The sequence below is a fragment of the Triturus cristatus genome, chromosome 3_2 (assembly GCF_964204655.1).
Source record: "Triturus cristatus chromosome 3_2, aTriCri1.1, whole genome shotgun sequence".
NCBI lineage: Eukaryota > Metazoa > Chordata > Amphibia > Caudata > Salamandridae > Triturus > Triturus cristatus.
The window spans coordinates 1,085,494,072-1,085,517,408 of NC_140584.1; the positions used below are offsets into that span (position 1 = coordinate 1,085,494,072).

The window sequence follows — 23,337 nt, forward strand, 5'->3', positions numbered from 1 at the left end:
ACACATCCGAACCCAATGGCGGAAAAAAACAATCTGAGGATGGAGAGGATGCCCATGCGCACTGTAGTCCAGGGGAGGAGTCACCTATCCCAGGATACTTCGAAGACTCTTCCAGGACAACAACGTGCAAACATCCGGATCCAACACTAGGCGGCGATCTATGCACAGATATGAATTCAGCAGCCCACATGCCTCGAACACCATGTTTCGTCTGGCCCTTCGATCTCGAATAGTCTTTTTCGATCTGAAAGACTTGCAGGCGGGACAGTCTCGAGCCTCGTGTTCAGGGGAGAGGCAGAGGTTGCACACCTCATGAAGATCGGTGTGGGGGAATTTGGACCCACATCGAGGGCACTTCTTGAATGGAGTTCTTTCCATCAGCCGGGACCGAAGCTTGGATAGGCCCGAAGGCCGCCGTCGACGACTGGAATCGAAGATGTGTTGAAGAGAAGAGGAGATTTGGTATCGGAACAATACCGCGATGAGCGAGGATTCCGCTTCGATCGTCGAACTGGAAATGTTCGGAACTGGAGCGCGAAGTATTACATCCGAGCCCGATGGCGGAAAAAAACAATCTGAGGATGGAGTCGAAGCCCATGCGCAATACGAACCAAGGGAGGAGTCACCGACCTTGTGACTTCCAAAGACTTTCCAAGAGGAAAAACAAACTGCAAACATCCGGGCCCAACACCAGATGGCGATCTATGCAAAAGTGTGTAATCTGCAGCTCATATGCCTCGAACATATACTTTCTCAGAATTAGATACTTTAGTTAAATACTTTTCAATAGGCAACAGACTTTTGAATGAAATAGTTACAGTAGTTGCAATGGGCAACACAATTCAAACACAATTTTAAATTGAGCTCAATGGGAATTTCAAAGTAAATGCAATAGATTACTTTTAGGATTACTTTTCTAACCTCAGGACTGGATCCTAGATTCAGTCCTGGGACAGTTCCTGGAAAACAGGTAAGTAAATACGTTTTGGTTACAGGAATGATTTTTAAGGAATATTATTGTATTTTAAAAGTTGACACTTAGAAACTTTTTCACATAGAATCACCAATGTTATCCTATAGGAGGAAATTCACATAGCAGGCAAGTAGGGTTATCGTTCTCAGTGTTGGATCGTGGATCCAGCACTGGTGCATCTCCTGTAAACAGTTGGAAGAAAGTGTTTTTGTTATACAGGCGATTTTTAAGGAATATTTGTAAGTTTCAAAAATCGACACTTAGAAGAATTTGTTGTGAAAACCAGGCAATGTTATCCTATGGAGGAAAATCAAGTTAGTGGTAAGTACGGTTGTAATTACTTTGCAGGGTCAGTGCTGGGCACCAAGATCCAGCACTGGGATCTCTCCTGATAGCAGGTGAGTAAATTTGTTTTCGTTATTCGGCTGATTTTAGATGAATAGTTTAAAGTTTCAAAATTCGACACTTAGAACATTGACAACCAGTCAATGTTACCCGATGGAAGAAAAGTGAGTTATCGGCTTTTGGGTAAGTACTCGACTGGCAGAGTTAAGGTTCTGGGCATAGACTCAGGGTTCTCCCAGGGTCAGGTAGGTACAGTTGTTACACCCTCAGCGGCACTGGGGCAGCTGGGTGCAGAGTGGGTTAGGCCCAATGTTATCCTATTAGAGGCCGGAGGGCCTTTGGTTGGTGGCTGCAGGCAAGCAGGCCACGCGGCTGTGGGAGCTGGGCTCCTGGTCACTTACTCAGGGCAAGTGGGGAAGTAGATTAGGGTAGAGGTTGCACTGCCAGGGGCACTCAGGCGACAGGGTGCTTTTGAGCCGTCGGGCGCTCAATGGATTTCAATGGAGAAGCTCAAGAACGAACAAAGGCTGCAAGCTCGGGGATGAAGATTCTTCAGGTGCGACCACCACTTCGAGAGGTAAGTTGGGTAGTTGGTGGATAGGTAGGCACCCAGGAGTTGGGCACAGGGGGCCACAGGTGCAGGGGTGCCTTTTGGTGTCGGGAAATCTTACCCTCTGTTGATCGCGGTTGGGGGGGTCCCTGGTTCTGAGGCTGCAGGCGTCGTCAGGAGCGTCGAGGTGAGTCCTTGGGGGCTGGATTCGGGGTCACAATCGCTGGGAGGACGTCCTCGTGGTCTTTGTCCACTCCGGCACAGGCCAGGCTTGGCGGGTGCAGAGTGTGCAGGAGTCGCGGTTCCTGGCTGTTGCCAGGGGCTTGTTACTTGCTTTGAGCAGTACCACTGCTCGTGGAAGTCCCAGCTGCTTAGAGTCACGAGGCAGTCAGGTCCTCCGGGGTTTGTGAGGTTGCTGACCACTGGAGATGCCGGGGTTTAACAGGAGCAGGTTTGAGGGTCGATAGGCCGGTAGGGCTGGGGCCAAATCAGTTGGTGTCTTCCTCTTGTTAGCATCTGCACGGCAGGTTTTCTTGTTTCTTGATCTTCTTTGCTTGTTTCGGAGTCTGGATTTAAGGAAGGAAGGTTCAGGGAGCCCTTAAATACTCAATTTAGGGGCGTTACAGGTAGGTAAAGGGCAGGGACCAATGGGTTCCTTCCCTGGGGTGGGTACACCCCCTATCCTGCCACTCTTCTGTGGGGGGCAGTAGCCTTGCCCTGATTGGGCAGGGCTCCTCATCTTCAAGATGGCGAGAGCCCGGAGATGTGCTTCACCTCGCCTACCCCACATGAGGGGTGGGGTTGGCAGAGGCTGGCACACCCCCTTTCCTTCCTTGGGGTTACCTGGCAGTCTTCCCGCCAGGGTGGGGGGCAGAACCGGTAGGGGCCAGTTGCTGAGTACAGCAAGTGGCCTGGAGAAGCTCACAAAGGCAGCATGCCTTTGAAGCTTCCCCTGCCCATCCTGGGTTGAGGAGACCTAGCACCTCGCCCAGGATGTGCATTGTTGCAGGCCCAGGAGAGCGGATGGGTCTCTACCCAGGGGTCCAGCAATGTGTCTGCTGTGTGGCAGCCTAGGCAGCCCCTCAGACAGGATGTGGATTGTAGGTTAGGTTGAGGGGGCAAGTCTAAGTTGCCCTCTGTCCTGCATTGTACATTAAATCCCACACTGGCATCAGTGCGGGTTTAATGTGCTGAGAAGTTTGATACCAAACTTCTCAGTCTTCAGTGTAGCCATCACGGTGCTGTGGAGATTGGTGTTGACGACCTCCCAGCACCATATACTCTTAATGGCAGCACTGCACTTACAGTTCCCAGGAATGGACCTGGGTACTGTAGGGGCACAGGGCTCATGCTCCTGTACCCACACCACTGGCATAGGGCACCCAGCTAGAGGGGTGACTGAGGTATGCCAGAGCAGTGTGTGTTGTGGGCATGGCACACTGTGTCAAGCCCATGCTCTTCACTGGTCCCACTCATCAACTTAGTGCGAACATATGGAATCACCATCACCTCCTACACTGACAACACACAATTGATCCTCTCACTCTCAAAGGACACTGCCAGCGCCCAAGGTAAGCTCGCCAAGAGCATGGCAGAAGTCACCAGCCGCATGAAATCCAAAACTTTGTGTATTGTCTGCCAAAGTCTCTGCATTAACTACCAATGTTTCATCAAATCCTATGACACAACAATGTATGCTTTAAATTGTATGCCTGCTCAATAAATAACATCACTGACCTGATATTTTAGTTAGCAGTGATCATTAAACACTTTTTGGTTGAGCCTACCAGAAAGCGTAGCAAAATACCAATAGCCAGCTTACCAGATCTTTAATAGTGGGCTGAAATACCACCCATTGCTTACCTTTGGTTGTCACTCTTATTTACTTGTTTCTTATATAATGGCATGCCCCATCCACTTTTTCTTTTAGTTCACAGATCCATCTCGGATCGGCAAATAAAAAGAAAGGAAAAAAAGCTTGTCTCAATTTGTAGGTGTGTTAATGCATAGTGACGTATATGCTCCCGTACAAAATGACAATCGCAGTGGTAGCGCCATAGCACCTTTCCTCTTTAGCCATGCTGCACAGATTTGAAGATCACAAAAAATCATTTGAACAGTCAATAGGTCTTCAAGGCCAGACCTACTAGCTTTGCCAAGGTTTGTATTACGGCTTCAGTAAGAAATTCAACATTCCCCACCCCCGCTCTGCTTTTTGACCCAAGTCTGCATGGTGTTACAATCTAATATAACATGGATAGTAAACATGTAAATCAGAATAGAAGGCCAAACTAGCTTATGGCCCACCCAAGAAAGTTGAAAATGTGAAAAATCAGACAAACATGCACAAATAAAGGACTTTAAAGCCTACCTGATTAGCTCTTTCGAGGTCTGTCATGATCATCTCAATTTCGTCAGCCCTATGGCAAAAACAGGAACAGTTAAATTAGCAATAAATAATAAAAACTTTTGCTACAGTCAATTGCAATGAATCCTAACACACTTCCTGGATTTAAACACAATCCACATGTTTGGTAGTATCAATCAATTATGTATAACTTCACAGGGGACCACACTAAGAGGGAAACCCGTCCTATAAAAAAGGCAAAATCAAAAAGGAATAACACCTTCTAAAAATAGATAAAGTAGTAAAATCACAATCAAATATTAGGTACTAGAAAGTTATATGTTGTGATGACTGCTTAGTATGCCTGGCACATTGTCTCCCAAGGAAATAAAGATACCTATAGCAGCCCTGAACTATATTCTTGAAAGATTAGCATATATAAACATTTTGCACCACTTTCTGAATATCTCGGACACAAAATGTTCTGTACATGAGACGGAGATCCCTTAAATCTAAAGCTAGTATTTGTAAAGCGCGAACTACTCACCCCTAAGGGTCTCAAGGCACTGGGGGCAGTCGGGGAGATTAAGTGAGCTGGTGCCCAGAGTCACATGGTGCTGAGCTGCTGCCGGCAATCGAACCGCGAGCCCTACGCTCTGGAGCCAGTTGCCCTGCCCGCTGCGCCACACTTCTCCCCTTGTTGTATCCCCAATTACTGGAACAAGCCAGCCCAGCTAACCAGCCAGCCCTATCATTGGACCGCCGTAACTGATTAACAGAGTGGCAACAGGGCTTCAAATGTAGGCAAAGTCCCTACTGACCCTCGCAAACGCAATCTGGAATTCTGGGGACCTTACATCAATAACATCGCTAATTTTATACCTTTAATATCAACTTTGCCACACTCATGTCGACATGAAAAGATACTCTAGAGTTTTAAAAAGAAACCTCTGATTATCTAATCAATTATCAGCCAATAAACAAGATCAATTTGTTTAGGAAGATTTATAGCAAAGCACTTTTATAAATAATATAATAATTGGCTAGTTTTCAGAGGGACATTCAACTAGTTTTCAGAGGGAAACTCAACTAAACCTCAATCAAATTGATCAGATTTTTACGCTGAAACGATTAAGTATGTAACACTGATGAAATCTCCCTTGCAGACTGCTTAAACATTTTCCAATTGGATTAGGAAGTGAAATCATTAGATATTCCATCATCCATCCTCACAAGTGACACCACTGTTTTCCCACATGAGGTGACATCACTTAGGAGGCTTTCCTCAAGTGCAAATCAACGGCAAGAGCCCGACCACAGGCCAGCTAGCATAAAGCTGGCAAAGAGGCTGACTAAATGTCAATGCAAGCAACTGAAGCGCAAATGGAGAACAAGTAGAGACACCGCAGATAAAGAAATCTTCAATTTAGCTCAACGACGCTACCATCAGCGGATAAGGAACATCCAGCCCACATCTCTTGCCGATCGCTTCGACACTAGCACTAACAGCAGCAAGGAAATCTTCTTTGTAATCAAAGTTTTCACCGCATCGCCTCCTGCCTCCACAACATCCCCTTCAAGACCTCTGCAACAAACTTTCAGAATTCTTCTAAAACAAAATAACTGCCAAATATAGTAACTTCGAAGGTCAACTGGACCCAGCCACCGTTGCAATTCAACTTCACATCACGGCCGCTGAACGAACCCTCATCTCATAGCCTTCTATCACCACCGTCAAAATCACTTCCTTCATGAAAAACAACCATTCGGGGGCTCCATCAGATTGCTGCCCCAACCACGCCTTCACGAAACACTCCTAGTAATCAGCGAAGCACTAACACCCATCCACAACGGCTCTATTGACTGTGTCACATTCCCAGACACCTGGGAACATGCCACCATCATGCCCCTATTCAAGACACCATTGGCTGACATGTTCACTCTTTCCACTACAGACCACCTCACTCCTACCATACTGGCAACGTTTTTTAAGAAACAAATCAACCAATGCCTCACTGATCACCTCAGCAAAAAACAGCTCCTAGATGCCAAACAGTCCAGATTCAGGTCCAACCACAGTGCAAAAACCGCACTCATCAGTTCGCATGATAGAGGAGACACAATAGTCCTCACTCTCCTGGACCTTTCTGCAGCAATCAACACGCTCTTGCACCCCCATCTTCACCAGTTTCCTGAAAGATATAGGTATCCAAGTACCTGTTCTACGCTGGATCTGCTCCTTATTAATGGATAGAATACAAGCTGTCATCCTGGTACTTTACTCCTGAGATACCCACAAACATATCAGCGGAATGCTTTAAAGGCACATTGCTCAACCCCACCCTCAAACTCATACATGATCCTTCGGGACAAGTCATCCTTTCACATATTAACATCCTCTCATATGCAGGCAACAAGCAACTCAGACTCTCCCTCTCATGCTAGACCCACCAATACAAGAAACAAGTTCCCTGCAGGTGTGGTCGAAGTTGCTAACTAGATAAAAGCCAACTGTCTTTAGGGCAACACAGACACAACAGAACTAATGATCTTTTGCAGGAACACCACACTCCAACTGGTTGATAGCAGAACTCAGGCATCACACCCAACACACACTACAGGAACGTCTGAATAATTATCAGCAGCAGAAGTCAACGCTGTCACTGCATCCGCAATTCCACACCCAAAAAGATGCTGAGGAAGATCTGCAAATGCCTCCCAAGCAACACTAGGAAACTATCATTCATGCCCTAGTAACCAGACTATAGGAACACCCTCTACGCTGGAATCACCTAGCAACTCACTAAAAGACTACAAGCCATCCAGAACTCGACAGCCAGGCTCATCCTCAACCTCCCACCCAGAAATGTCATCACACCACATGTTAAGGAAATACACTGGCAACCGATACACAAATTCGCTTATTCAGGGCACTACACAACTCAGGCCCCACCTCCTGAACAGTCAGATCTCTTTCCACCAACCACTGATACACCTTCGCTCCGCAGGACTCCTATACACTTATATAGAAAAAGATCAGGACGACAGGTGTTCTCTTACACTGCTCCTAAAGCTTGGAATGACCTCCCACTCCACATCAGTCTCCTCCTCTCTTCCACAAGAAGCTGACTTGTCAATTAACCAACCTGAGGCAGGACTAAACACACACACCCGCTCAGTGCCAGGAAACCCTCAATGGTGACAGTGCGCTTTACAAATACCTAAGGTAACAAAACTATGGAATATTCTTAGATCACCAGGGGTCCCACTGAGTCTTTTTAAAGCCATGCAGATGAGTGGTTTTTGCATCATCACTCCAAATCATCAATCAAGCATCATTCCCAGAACGCAACATGTGCATCTCCTGCCCACAGCTCATTCACCCATATCCGTGAAGTTAACCAAGGGTGCATCATCGCACCGCTCCTCCTTGACTAGCTAAAGTTCTCTACACAACTAACCACTACATTAGTATGGGCGTCGAGTCAGGGAGGAGAAAAGATTACCACCTTCCTATCTGCCAATGATGCTGATATAGTTTCTAAGGTTAATCTTCCCAAATTTTAAGAAAGTTTACTGATCTGTTTGCACAGTAAGGACTGATAATAATCACACAACTGAAATGACATGCTTGACCATTTGGATCCAACATCTGTCAGCAGTCATTTTTTAAAGTATCTGAATCTGATTGTTTGGGGCACAGATTGAAAGAAGACAGTGTCATAGTCAAATACCCAAAAATTGTAGTATGCTCTCGGGCAAAATACTTTTCATGGTTAGTTATATCTTGTAGCTCCTATCACTCTAGGAATTTCACGCTTACAGAAAGGCTAATCCGTTAATATACACAGAGTTCTTCAAATACTCAAGAAGAATGACACTAGTTGCTAGGGTGCCTGTTGATGGGCAAATATGGAAGCAGGCTTTCAGTAAACAAATAGCTTTCATGAAAAGGGGGGCAAGTAAAAGATCTAGGACTTCTTTCATATTTTATTTATTATTGAGGAAACAGATGTGCACTTACATTTTTCTGCCCAGAATATACAGATTGGCTGATGATGACTCCAGCCCTCTTCTCAACACTTCAACTATGTGTACTTATTTAGAGAGACTCAAAATCCATAATTCTCCAATACTAGTGTTTTTTGTTTTTTGTTTTCCGCAATTAAACACGTTAATCAGAGGAGCACATAAGATATTTCAAGGATAAAAGCTTTGGTTCAAAGTCGCTGAACATTAAAAAAATAATAACTTTCTTGTGAAATTTTGAAAAATGAATGCATACAATTTGGACAGATGCAACAAAATGTATAGGAAGAAATATCACCTCTGATATTTTTTATATAACAACTTGTCTTGCAAGGTCACTCTGAAAATAATTGATTATTCTGTAAAATACATCATGATTGACTTGACAGTTTAACAACTTAATCACCTAAACTCATCTAAATTATAACAATCACAAATATTTGTGAGTCCACGGCAGCAGAAAGAGGTGGATAACAGTTCATATAGTTTAATATCTTAAGTAAAAGGAGGCACACGAAAGAACGAACCTCACACAAAATGAACTAGACAAACAGGAAAGTAAGCGCGACTTTCCCAGTGCTTGAAAGGCCTGCAAATAAAAGTATAACAAGCATCTGCAATGCAATAGGTCTCGCATTTGCAAGAGTTTAAGCTAGTAGCATTGTAAATGACTATGCCTTTTACTTATCTGTCTTGCTAATTAACACATAAATAAAAAGCATTGTCAAACTCTTGTAAATGCGAGACCTATTAAAAGAAGCGGCCGCCATTATCCCGGGCTGCTGGGAAAGGTAAAGTGCGCATGGCGCGCTGAATGTGGCAGGAAAGCATGTTGAAGCTTGTTTCCGGTCCAGGGAAGACATGGCTTGGCAGTTCGGGCCGGACTGTTCCCATGAGGAACAGGGTCAGACTGATTTGCATATGGCCATGTCTGAACTGGGGTGGCAGAGTGGGATAAAGAACGGTGGTGGATTAAACCCAGATCAATTGACTGGGGGTGAGTGCTTGCAATGTTCAACACTCCGTCCATCATTTCCTTTGGTTTTGCTTTGTTCGCCATAAGTTGGCAGGGAATGCTCAGACATGAGTCCCTTGCTCACCTTGCCACTGGATTCATGCAAGCCTGGCTGAAGACTGCTGAAATGCCAGAAACCGGTCCTAGGAAGCTTGTTTCCGGTCCAGGGAAGACATGGCTTGGCAGTTCGGGCTGGACTGTTCCCATGAGGCACAGGGTCAGATTGATATGCATATGGTCATGTCTGAACTGGGGTGGCAGAGTGGGCTAAAGAACGGTGGTGGATTAAACCCAGATCAGTTGACTGAGGGTGAGTGCTTGCAATGTTCAACACTCCGTCCATCATTTCCTTTGGTTTTGTTTTGTTCGCCATAAGTTGGCAGGGTATGCTCAGACGTGAGTCACTTGCTCACTTTGCCACTGGATTCAAGCAAGCCTGGCTGAAGACGGCTGAAATGCCAGAAACCGGTCCTAGGAAGCTTGTTTCCGGTCCAGGGAAGACATGGCTTGGCAGTTCGGGCTGGACTGTTCCCATGAGGCACAGGGTCAGACTGATTTGCATATGGCCATGTCTGAACTGGGGTGGCAGAGTGGGCTAAAGAACGGTGGTGGATTAAACCCAGATCAGTTGACTGGGGTGAGTGCTTGCAATGCTCAACACTCCGTACATCATTTCCTTTGGTTTTGCTTAGGAAAGCATGTTGTGCCTGCAGTAGGAGAAACTCATTAAAGCAAATAGTGCTTACAGACTAAAAAAGACGTATCATGTAACAACTGAAGTAAAAGGGCCAATCCTCATGGGAAGTTACAAATGAAGACAAGGCGGTGCTAAGGAGGGACTAACACGCCTATTAACGAATCAGAAGTCAGTATTTACGAAGGAAATGACTCAAACAATGACAAATATGGGCGGAGTGTGGGTGGGGCTTCAATTCCATACTCCAATACTACATGCCGCAGAGAAAAGCATACACTGCCCAGGCTCGACCTAAAAACAACAGACTAAGATGAGAGGGTCTTATAGATAGATCTTCTTTAATAGCAATGAGTACTGAATAGAGTAGGCAAGTTCATCCTTAAAGGGGTGGAGAAAGACACCGAAGCAACTCTAACCAATATACTGCCGTCAACTATAGGAGATTAATATGGTACAACTTACCCCTTTTCTGATCACGTGCCTTGTATTTGAAGGTGGTCTGTGTAGGCCACCCATTTCAGAAGGCAGGCATTTGAAATTATAGTCTGCCGAAGCATCAATATGGAACATCTTCTAGACTGTTCTGCATTCAGTACCTGCAGCCTGTGTGAGAAATAATCTTGTTGCCTGAATATCAGTACCACGGAGCGTGGGGACAATGTTGACGCGGTCTAATCTGTACTCACACAGGTGGAACCATGAATCCTACCGCTGATAAAATCTGACTAACTGTTGGACGATATGACTTTAGAAGATAGTGACACTTCAGGCTGCTAGACAGCAGTCTATCCTTCGAAGGACAGATTTTTGCAGCTCGTATGTCCAAAACAGCTCCCAGATAATGGATGGTCTGAACTGTTACAGATTTTTGTTTTGCCTGATTTCACACTCAAGCATTGTGGATATATATCTCCATCGTGAAGTGCTGTTCAACATCTTGAGAGAGATGCTTTGAGGAGCCAGTGATGCAAGTAATCCATGCCATCCAGTGGTGTGCCACTCTAATGGCGATGGTGCTTAACCCTGCCCTGCTTTTGCAACAGAAAAGCCTCCTGAAGGGGCAGCCTGATTGAAGGACAGATTCTCAAGCCCAGAACGTTCTCTGCAGTGGTGAATATATCGAACAAGGCTTCACCCACTGCTGGAAGACGCCTTGTGCAACCTCTGGGTGTAGCTACCGTTCATGACCTGCTAGGCGTCGCCGGCTGAGTTTGTCAGCACTGGTGTTCAAGGATCTTGCCAGGTGGTTCTCGACAAGAGAAATGTCCTTCCGACTCAGCCTATTCCAGAGATGCAGGGACTCCTTTCACAGGACCCAGGTCCCATGTCAACCTGCTTGTTGCAGAACTACATATGCCAGTGCTGTTGTCCGAAAGAGCCTGCACCAGCCTCACATTGATGGACAGTTGAAAGGCAACTCCAAAAAGTTGAAGTGGGGGACAGTCTTCACCAGAGACCACAGTCTCTACCTCTCCCAGATGCCCTCCCCAACCAAACAGTGATGCATCTGTCATCAAAATTAGTTCTGGGTAGTGTAGAGAGACAGAGGTCTTGCACTGGTCTAATTGCAGTTGAACAGTCACCATTGCAGGTCTTTCGTAATCTCCTCCGAATTCTGGATGGAATCTGACAAGTTCTCTTGGTGCTGAACGCATTGAGACTTTGGATTCCACTGAACTGCAGCATCGGCCATCTGGAATAGTCAATAAGCAGGATGAAAGCGTCCAAGAAACTAAGAAGTCACCGACCCCTTCCACAGTGACCCAGGGCTGAGGCTGAAATATCAAGATCACAGCCTAAATTTCCCGGAGTCAAATTTGGAGGTAAGGCTCATACCTGCACTGGATCCAGGCAGCTCCGGTGAACAAACGCTTCTGCTGAGGAGTCAGGTGTGACTTCGGTACATTAATCAAGAACCACAAAAATATTTAAGGAGTCTCATCTGGAGGTGGTCTATGACTGCGGAAACTCCCCCTTCAACAGTCAGTCGTAGAGGTAGGGGGCGATAGGTATCCCCAACCTCTGAAGGTGTGCTGCAACCACCACTATCACTTTTGTAAACACCCAAGGGGCACTGGTGAGGATAGAGAACTGAAAATGCTCTTGGCCTATTTTGAACTGTTGGTAACGCCTTTGGGACTGCAGGACACAAATGTGAAAATAGGCGCCTTAGATGTTCAGCACCATCATCTAATCATCTGGATCCAGTGCTGATAGAACTTGGTCAAGTGGGAGCATCTTAATTTTGTCCATGTTGATGAAGAAATTGAGAGTGCAGTGCTTAAAAAGGACGAGAACCTCTGTCCTTTGGCACCAGGAAATAAACGGTGTAACATCCAGTTCCCATTTCCAAATCAGAGACCCTCTCTATTGCTCCTTTGTCCAAAAGAGCCTAGACTAGCAAATGGTCCTCCGACAGCCACTGTGATGCAAGTGGTAAATGTAGCAGATCAGCAAGAAATGGAAGTGCATGTCCTCGCTGGACTATTTGAAGCACCCGTGTTTCTAATGTGATGTTCTGCCTCCTGAGGAGGCAATAACTTATCCTCCCTCATACAGGGGGGGCTAGGTGCAGACAAGGACAAACAAAAGCAGTTTGGTGGCCGTAGCAGGAGGGGTAGGGGACTGAGCAGTGCGCTCTCTGATGGCTTAGACTCTGTCGGCTAGATCCCTGAGGCTGGCCACGAACGGACCGGGGGTCTAATGCTGTGAAGAAGGACCTTCGCATTGTGTTTGCATCAAGCTACTTCTGTCAGCATTACGATGACCAAGAGCGCCTACCTAAACAGAAGAACTACAAATCCCAGGAGGCATGCTGATGAGGAGTCGTCAGTGTCTACAAGACAACGCTGCGCGCACACGTGTGCGTGCGTAATTCTGGAAGTCGGAGGTGGGAGTGTTTCAGCGGCGTGATAGCAGTGAGCAAGAAGCCGCGTTTACTAGCTCGGCCGAGCTAGTTTTCAGTCCTGTGTTTGGACGGATTCCAAAGGGAGCATCAGACCAGATGGGTGAGTGCTGGCGTCTTGGTTTCTCTAAAGGAGACGTTTCTATTGACGGCGTTTACACCGGACAGTGAACACTCGTCACTTTTGGCTGAAGGGGCTGCGGTGCAACTACCACGGAAGCCGCTTTTTTTCCTGTTACTTGATTTTCTCTATTCACCGAAAGACTGGATTATTATTTCTGGGGAAAGTAGTGAGGAAACCGCAGTTCGAATTCTGGTAGGGAAAGAGCGACCGTTGGATTATATCATTTCAAAGAGTCAACATTCTTTTAAATGCACAACATTGGATACCAGGGAGGAAACTAGCGCTGAATAGTGATCTGGACTATGATAAAACTACTATTCTATGTGCTATCTGTTTGCCCCATATCCTGATCTGTTTCCTGTGGACTATATTAATTTAGCGGGATGCCCACAACAAGAACCGGTGAGCAGGCTTGAGAATACAGGGTGTGTTAGGCACACACATACTGGGGCTGTGTGAGAGGAAAGTGAGAGGTCTAAGTGTTAACCTGTATGTTATGTCTTATAGGATTATCCACCAGTACATGATCGGTTGTTATTATTTTGGAGATATGCACAGACATGCAAAGCTTTGGTGGATAAGGTAGTTATGAAATTTAGTGAGACCTTACTGAGAGTAGTCTTATATGTGTATATGTGTTTTGATCTCTGTTGTTTTGTTTTATAGGTTCTCATCCCTGCTGTTCCCTACCTTTTTCCTTTCCCTCACTTGATCGTCGCTCTGTGACTTCTTAGTCAGAGTTTGGGGATGTCAAGGGGTGGACCACTTATTGCATCATCCGGACCCTGAGGAGTATGAAACCTGACAACTTCAGAACCCTCAGGACAGTTAGCGATACTGCTGCACAAGCGTAAAAAGGCTGAGGTAGCATACCATTGACCTGCTTTCCATGCAGCACCCCAGGACTGTGTCTGCCATTAAAAGACATGTCTATTAGTGACATCAGAGCGTCACCCAAAAAGTCCAAGGATATCAATCAGTTATGGCACCAAAGCAGTCATGACCCAGAAGTACCATAGACCGCCCTGTGCCCACGCGGTCAGTGGTGCCTAGCCCAGAGCATACAACGTACTTCACTGTATTCTGACCATCTTGAAAGGTTGGCCCATTATTTATCAGGGAATGCCTGCAAGATCGCACTGACCACATCCCACAAATCATTAGAGTATCACCCCAAGAGGGAACTTCCATTTACCGCGGCTGACTGACGAAAACTTTCTTTTCCCAATGCCTCCATGCATTTTGATTCCTTATTGGAAGGCGTAGTAGGGAACGAGTTAAGCTTTTAGGCGTAGTGTGTTGCATGAGGAAGAGAGGATCATCTGGGGCAGGTATATGTCTTATAGTGACTTGTCTATTTACTGGTAGGCAAAAGCAAGGTTTGGCCTAAGTGCCCATCAGTATGTACCCCATTGCCTCATTAAAAGGGAGAAGAATTTCTGTGGAAGTCTGTCCAGGTTGGAGGACCTTAGTCAGGATTTTAGTCCTAATTTTAATGGAAACACATTGCGTGTCTAAAAGTTCATCATCTCGTCTGATTCCCATAGCAAATGAAACTGATTCCTCTGTGGAAGGGCCAGGGGAAGAGTTTGACCTAGTGTTCAGGATGTATCTAACCCATTGGCACCCTAAAGATCCATAAAACGATTTTTCCTCATCATAATAATAGAATGCATCATCCCCCTCATCTCCGGTGTTAAATGTGAATAGGGATGTGAAGCTTTCTATATGGTGGCAGTGTTTTCCATTAAAGTCAGAATGAGAATAGAGCAGCTGCACCAAAGGTTGCGGAGGGTGCTACTTTGGTAAAGATTGTGTCTGGTTCACTTCAGATTCCGATAAGAAGGATTCTTCCTTCAGCATTAGTGCCAGCATTGACGTGGCCAGTACCAGCATGGATTGTGGCACTAGATCAAAGTTGGGTTGGGTGTTGGTCCCAGAGTTAGGGCAGACCCCACATCAAAATCCAAAGGCACAGACAATATCAAAAATGGATTCACTGACAGCAGCCCAACTGAAGGCGGCCTCATCCTTTGAGACTGAAGGTGTACCAGAGTGAGCAGGAAGGGTGCCGAAGATACGCAACATGGTTTCCTTAATAGCCTTTACTTGCTGTGGCACTGCCAAGGAACCCAGGACTTTGTGGTGCATTGCTACGAGCTGTGGAATAGGTTCCCCAGTAGAAGATCGAAACTGGGAGGCACCTTGATTGCTTTGCAACTTGTTTGGACAAGAGATGCAGGACGAGGGACAGTCACGTTTCAAGTTCTTGCGTTTCTTTTCTCTCTTGGACTTACACGACTACTTCGAGTGCGAAGAAGACCTTTTGCAGGAACAGGTCCGTGTACCCTAACTAGGGCCAGACCTGCCCGTATATGCCTTTCAATGGTGTTCGCAGCATGGAGCTTGTTTTTGTGGAATCAGATCGATTTACGATTCTTACAGTCACAGTCCCTCATGACTTAAAAGTCATACATAGACCCTAGGCACCAGACAGATAACTGATGGGGCTCTGTCACAGACGTTGAGAGTGAGAGCACTGGATCCGCGTTCAAAAGTGTGGAATGAAAGAAACTGATCTAAGCGCGCAAGATGTTGCATGTATGTGGCTCCAGCATCACTTCCAAGGTAGAAAAAACTCACATCCAACCGCGGCTGACCTAAGGTTCAGCACCTCAATCCCGGTTTACAACAAATTAGTGTCCTGTGCATTCGCTTCCAGAGCCTGCCGCAGGTAGGCTCCTTCTGGTATCCAGAAAAACAAATTCTCATGCGAAAGGAAGGTGCACCAGGAATGGAGTCAGAGTCATCCAATGAAGTCCAGAAATTTTCTTTATTTATTTCAATGTTTTAAAATGGCCTACAGCCAATGTGTTTCTTTCCTGTGGAGGAACTTCATCAGGGCTTAAAATTATAGATTGAAGAAAACCATCTTCGTGTTCATATTAATCAGCTCAAGCAAAAACCTCTCATAAGGACCAAAACGCAACTCCTTCAATGTCCTGAAATATCAAATAGGAGGGTATGTCTCCTTATGAAAATGCTGTAATAATTGAATGGCCCAGCACTACGGGTTTAGCAATAGTGTGTCCGGTATCCTTAATAAGACTTATCGAGCGTGGAATAATCTCGTTCCAGATGCCAAGGTAGGACGAAGTTAACGCGAAGCTGCACGCTGCCACCTGCAGCTGGGACAGGATAACAATGTTGAGAAAAATCCTCATATCCAATCTGGCGCATGGAGGCATTTACAAGATGAATCTCCAGTCATATTATCCATCAGAAAGAAACCTTTGTGACAAGCCAGCACAACCAACAGCGGCTGTTCTTAAAGTCCAAAATCATAAAAATCCTTGATTCCAGCTCTAGCAACCCAGAACCATTAATTCCCCTCTTGTGACTACAGATCAGTGCTGCTTTAACTATTTCCACCCAAAACACAAAAGAGGATGTACCAAAGAAGACCAAGAGACAAAAGCTTTCAACATTCCAGCAGACCTATGCACAGCACGTTGTATGAAGCAATTCCTCATCTTTTGGGGCGCATTGCATAGCAGTGATCAAGTCATTCTTTCTGCATCTTGAAGATGCCACCATTCTACCTTTGCTAAACAAACAGTCAGTAGACTTGAAAGGCTTGACTAAAGTACCTGTTAAACTCTAACCTACCCTTCTACAGCGAGGTTATAAAAAAGAGTTTCATGAATGCAATAAGAAAGACAGCTTCAGTATATCAAAAACAATCTTATACTTTTCAAAATTAGATTTGAATTCAGGCCAGCATGAGGGTCCAAACCCACCGTGGCCAATATGAGAGAAGAGCTGTTGTATTTCCTGGATGAAAGCAAGAGCCTAGTAATGATTATAGCACACTGCAAATAAACAGTTGAGAAATCGGCTGGAATCTTTGAATTAAGAATTCGCTCTTCACTTTCCAATCACACCTACATCCGAATTGAGTCCATTTCATGTTTATCTCAGAAGGCATTGTAGGATTCTCCTGTCTGCAGCATGTATTATTCTGTATCAAACAGCTTTCTGTGCTGAAATGGAGCCAAGACAGAAATCTTCATCGAGGCAGACCAAGAATCCTTCTCAACGCCTTTCGAGTGGCCTTCAAACTTAAGAGCACCAACATCCATCACACTATAAGGTAGCAACCTTGGAGTCATTTGTGACCCTGCACTCTACTTCATAAGAGGTCAACAAAGCGGTCAAGGGCATCAATAAATAACTCATCAACACTCCAATGAATCCTCTGCTCCTCGGAAATGACCAAAGAGTGCATCTGACAAGAGTCCTTGCAACAGACCCCTTACATTAACATCATTTGGTGATAAAAATAGGATGCCTACAAATGCATACAAATTGCCTTGAAAATATGCAGCTGCATCCCAATAGATAAAGGGTAAACGTTTGAAGTTCTATGCACCTAGAACAAGGCTTACTAAGGATGGACAAGATCCTTGGACAGACAAGCCACACACTTGGTGCCTAACTGAATTGTGCAATCAGCAACAGCAAACTGAATGCCCCAATAAGCTTTCAGACAGAATGAATGAGGAAGCAAATCCTTGAGATTGTAGGAACCCTAAATCTGGAATACACTGAGCCCAAGCCTCAGGACATGTTAGGAAAGGCCTGGACACGGACTCGTTCCAGCATGCGTTCAACTCAATTCCTCACCTCCAGAAATATTGAATGAAGAATAATAGACTAGAACACTCACTTGCCAATTGCAGTCTTGCTCTCCCCTTAGTGAGTTTAACCTAAAGCTCTAAAGTTACTGGAAGAAGGCATAAAGTGATCAATAAAATAAATTCCAAAGACAGGTCACACACATAAATAAGTTAAACATAAATATTTCTATTTAATGTTAAGTATAGGCAATCTCAATGGTCTATTTATTTTTTTCGGGCTACACTACATAATAAACATAAGGCACTGTGTCAACAACAAGATTTCAGAGGCTAAACACAGAAGTCTTTTGACACTGTACTGTTGGGATATTTTGCATCTCTGTTTACGAATTTGAGAGCATCTTTTTCTGAGAATACACACACAGCCGGTTCTGAATTGCTTTAACTCCAAGGAAGGCTACTTTGACTGTTTAGAGCCGACTTGGAAGACTTTCAAAAGATACACTCCATTATTCCTGGACAGGATGGTAAGGAGGATCATTTTTTGCCTGTGCCCAGAGCTCTTCCTCTACACCTGTCTAGCCTTGAAGAAGCTTCACTTTGTAAGGAACAAAACACTTGCTGGCTGTCAACTGCTTTTACTTTTCAGGATCAATAAACAAATTAATCATTTCCAATAAACCAATTACAAGTCTGTGTACATACTTTTGTGTAAAAGAAAACATTTGCGTTTTACTTATTCAAATGTACAACATCTCTATGACTGACTGATCTGCTAGGGATGATCATTTTATCAAAGTAGTAGCCACTTTTAGGGACTCATCTCCCTTTTGGGTTCAACACCATCAAAGTAGTTGTGTGCCTGATCCTGCACACACAGCTACTCAATTCTGTTGGTTTCAGACTTTCAAAGCAGGTCCAATTTCTAGTTGCACGACACGCATTTTGATTTAAGTCTAAAAAAAACTATACATCCTGATGGGCTTAGTAATAGACCCCGATTTCTGAGACAGTTTTGTATTTTGATAAAATGCCATTCGAAATCAAACTAGACGCATCACCTGTAGTCAGAAGATCAAACAATATGTTGGGTAAATAAAAGGTTTGCCTGTTACCTTTCTAGAGGTTACCCCTACTTGAAGGGATATTATATGGTCGCCACGTTAATCCTGATGAGAACAGTCTTCATTTGAACCATCCAGACGACAGAAACTAATTCAATTCCGATTATTCTGAGTTTCAGTTGTTTTGTGAGGATCTCATTCTACAGAGCATAAGTGGATGTTAACCATTATGAGGAAACAGGGAGTATTATATGGTGGTGTTGGGCGGCCTCACCATGTAATACACTTACCAACCCCTTTAGGACATGTAGGTTTTGTATGTCAACCCTTTAGCTCAACCCTGGGTAGCTGTGGCTCTGAGCAGCAAGAGTTACACAAAGAAACAAGTGTAAAGCAATTAAACAGCACCCAAAGCAATTGAAGAAGAACTCTACATGACACCTTTGAAATCCGATACCAATTTTAAAAATAGAATTTATTTTTATGGATTTGTAGACACCATAGTGAAAGAAGCCACTGGAGGGTTCCAGAGACATAGAACTTACACAATTTAGTAAATGAAAGCATTACACTCAATCACCAGAAGCAGCATTGGCAAATTCAACACAAAGTTTTCACACAAAAATGTTGCGCTACAGGTAATGGTGCCACTAAAAGTCACTTTATTCAACCAACACCAATAGGAAGCCAGTCAGGGAGACCACCAAAGTCCTCAGAAATAGTTACCTCAAGTGAGTCAGTTCCAGGCACTTTTATCCATTGCAATGGTTTCCTATGAAAGTGGTTCAGATGCAAGGGATGACGGATGTGGAAGTAGCTAAAGGATGCTGTTGATGTGATCGACAGGAGTCTTCCTGTGTCTACTCCTTAGTCCATGAACGGGGTGAGGCTGTCCTGGTCTTATGGCTGATGCCCCTCAAAGTCCTCTCTTTGCTGGTAGAAGTGCAGTTGCCACTGGGCTACCAGACACTCAATATCACGGTCACAGTCAAATCCTTTCCTAGGCTATAACTTCACTTTGGGGCACCCAAACTGCACTTGGACGCCTGTCCCAGGCTCAGCGAACTCGGGTGCAACTTTGAGCATCGGGTCCTCGCCTCTAGTGCTGCACGGCAACAATTGGCGGTGTTCTTAAGATTCTGGACCACCAAATTGCTCCAGAAGGTTTCTAAGCTGTTGTGGCCTGGTGCTATGAACAAGAGGTCAGCCAACTGACCCTTAGAGTCTCTTGACCTTGACTGGTCTCTGGATACAACTTCTTCAAGAACAGCACACAGCAAGCAAAGCTCCTCTCCTTTGCTAACAACCAGGTTCACCAGGTGCAGTCTATGCCGGTCTGTTAGCCGGTTCGACGGTGCAGCAGGACAGTCCTTCTTCCGTCCCTCTACCAGTCCAGATAAGATCTGTGTTCTGGGTGCCCCATTTATGCTCAGAAAGTGCTTTCAGGGTAAACGCAGTTAGTAGTCAATAGGTCACCAGGTCACCTCCCTCCTGATGACCACTTTTCGTGAAGTCTGCAACTGGCTATCCAAAGATGCACCATTTTGCCCACTCTCAATATGGAAGAACCACTCACAGCATCCAGAACTCCCTAGCCCAATGCAGAGGTGTGGTTACCAAGGGGGCTACACGTCCATGAAAAAATGGTTTGGCAACAGGTTTCCTTATCGGTGAAAGCTAGTCTGCAAAAACAACGGGGCAGCCACTCTCTCAAGTGTTCCCCATTTGCTCTTCAAAGGCGGCTTCAGCTTTAAAGCTCTCGTTTTGGGCCAACTGTGTAGCTTCTTGCAGGAGGGAGGTAACACCTCTCTCCAGTGCTACACCTATTATCTCCTTTCTGGAAGTCGTTAGCACTTCTATCGGCGGTGGGGGTGGGAGATGGGGGCAGAAAGCTGTCTCAGGTTCAAGCTCCATGTGGAACCATTAAGGGCACAGGAGATTTAAGGCAACAAAAAACATTGCAACTTGGTCAATTGGTTTCCCCTTGAGAATGAGTCGGGCTTATTCTAACAAGTTGCTTGATACCTTGTAGTATCAACTTTGGTTGTACCGTTCAGGACTTAGCACAGCTAAGGAGTCAAAATGTAACCCTGCACTCGCCAACGGGCAACCAAGTCTTTCCACAGCAAAAACAACAGTTTTGCAATCTTACTGTCAAAACAAGAAGAACAAGTTACTTATCTTGGGTAACGCATTATCTGGTAGAGCCTATCTAGCTGATATGCCATTCATGATCCCCTAGGCATTGACGGCAGTTAGTCCGCCCTGGCGTTCAGAGAACCTGCCAGGTGTCGAACCACCAGGGTTATGCTCTGCTGTTCAAGCCATGTCCAGAGCCGCAGGGCCTCTCGAAAAAGGGTCCACAACCCCACTCCGCCTTGCTTGTTGCAGTACCACATGGCAGTACTGTTGCCCATTAACACCAGCACTAACTTCCCCTTGACAGAGGGAAGAAATGCTTTCAATGCCAATGGATTAGCTCAAAGTTCCAACAAATTTATGTGGAGCTCTGGCTCAGTGTCCCCTTATCTCCACCTCTCCCAGATGGCTGCCCCATCCCAGAAGTGACGCATCTGTCATGACTGTGAGATCTGGTTGGGGAAGGGAGAGGGGTATGTTGTTGACACAATCACTGTTCGTCAACCACCACAACAGATCTTTCGCAGTTCCTTCCGAGGGCTGAACCAAGTCGGTGAGATTTCCCCGATGCTGTTCCCACTGAACTTCAAGTCCCACTGCAGAGACCGCATACGCAACCTGGCATGTTTTACCAACAGGATGCAGGAGGCCATGAGGCTTCACAGATTCAGAGTCAGTCTCACAAAATCCAGGATAGAGGCTGGAACATCGGAATCAGAACTTGAATATCCTGGACTGGCTGCTCGGGAAGATAGGCCCAAAACTGCACTGTGTCCAGAACAGCTCCGATGAGGGAGCATCTGAAAAGGAGTCAGGTGTGCCTTCTGCACTTTTATAGAGTACCCCAGTGAACACAGGAGGTTCGTCGTAGTCTGAAGGTGGGAAACAACAGCCTGGGGCGAGGACGCCTTCAACAGCCAGTCGTCAAGGTAGGGAGAAGACTGACACCCCTAACCTGCACAGATGAGCTGCAACCAATGCCATCATCTTGGTGAACACCAGAGGGGCGCTGGTAAGGCCAAAAGGGATCACAGTAATCTGAAAGTACTCATGGCCTACCTTGAACCGCAGGTAACGCCAGTGGCCCGGCAAGATGGAGATGTGAAAATACGCATCCTGCAGGTCCAAAGCTACCATCCAGTCTTCCTTGTCTAGGGGCAGACAATACCTGAGCCACAGTAATCATCTTGAACTTCTCCTTCTTGAGGAAGAGATGGACGGTCTGAAAATCTAAAACCTTTGTTCTTCTTCGGAATCAGAAAGTAGTGGAAATAACAGCCACTGCCTACTTCTGAACCTGGGACCTCTTCAGTAGCTCCCTTAGACAAGAGAGCTGTAACTTCCTACTGGAGCAATTGCAAATGATCCTCGTCAGCCGATTTGGCAGAATTAGAGGAGGAAAAGAAAGGAAAGACCGAGAATAGCCCTCCTGAATGATCTGCAAGACCCACTTGTCCAATGTTCTGGACCTCCCGTGGGGAAGATGATGATGGATTCTCCTGCCAACTGGAGTGGTGTGGTCTTGCAGAGTCAGACTAGGAGTGATTGAAGGCTGCGGAGGACGGTGGCTGGGATAGGACTGACGCAGCTTGAAGTCCCTTCTGTTGCCACAAAAGGGGTGAAAGGTAGACTCGCCATGAGGAGTAGAATAAAGGCTCAAGGTTCTGGCCGTAGTTCAAGAGTCCTTGAACCTCACTAGGGACGAATCTGCCTTCTCCATCAAAGGGCATGTCCATCAGATTTGCCTGGACATCGCCCGAGAAGCCAGTTATCCTAAGCCAGGCATGGCACCTCAAGGCCACTGTTGTGGAGATCGATCTGCTCAGCAAATCCATCTAATAAAGGCCACACCTTATGGTGAACTGTGCTGCATCTCTCCCATCCTTACCTGCGGACATATGGAAACAATTGTGCAACAGTCTACCAAAGGGAGTGGGACAAACAGCCCAATAAGCATTCGGTATTTACCGACCACAATGCCAGGCTGGAGGAGGAAAGCATCTTACTAAATAAATACAGCCTCTTAGATTCCCAATCCGGAGGGGCGGAAGGGAACGCGTCCTGGGATGTGGATGCCTGCACCACCAAACTTTCTGGGGTGGGGTGTTGGCTGAGGATCTTCAGGTCTCCCGGAGCTGGGCGATGGCGGCATGCAATTGTCCTATTCACAGGAGCCCAGGTGCTATGCTTGGACCACATGCCTAGAAGGACATCAGTTAGTGCTTCGTTAAAGGGCAAAAGGGGTTCAGAGGTGGAAGACCCAGGTTGAAGCACTTCAGAAGGCAGCTCTAGTCCGAGGACCTCGGCTGCCCTTTTAACCACCATGCTTTACAGAAAATAGAACCCGGCAACCATTTTTCTTTTGCTGCTATTCGGAAACACTTGGGAGAGTGGCTGCCCCGTTGGGTTCAAGGAGAGTGCTCCTTAATAGAATAGATGTACAAATTACAGACTGGTGTAATTTTATAATTGTTAGTATGATTCACACAGACACTGAATGCAAGTATAA

The 23,337-nt window shown here is 45.7% G+C and overlaps 1 protein-coding gene across 3 annotated transcripts in view; it reads right to left on the bottom strand.

Annotated features, from left to right (window-relative positions):
- CUX1 (cut like homeobox 1) overlaps nt 1–23,337 on the bottom strand; it is a 1,097,219-nt gene that overhangs the window by 699,149 nt on the left and 374,733 nt on the right. For all 3 annotated transcript variants that reach the window (XM_085649842.1, XM_085649843.1, XM_085649841.1), the window contains exon 9: nt 4,240–4,288. In XM_085649842.1, coding sequence (XP_085505968.1) covers nt 4,240–4,288 — 49 coding nt within the window. The remainder of the gene's footprint in view (nt 1–4,239; nt 4,289–23,337) is intronic.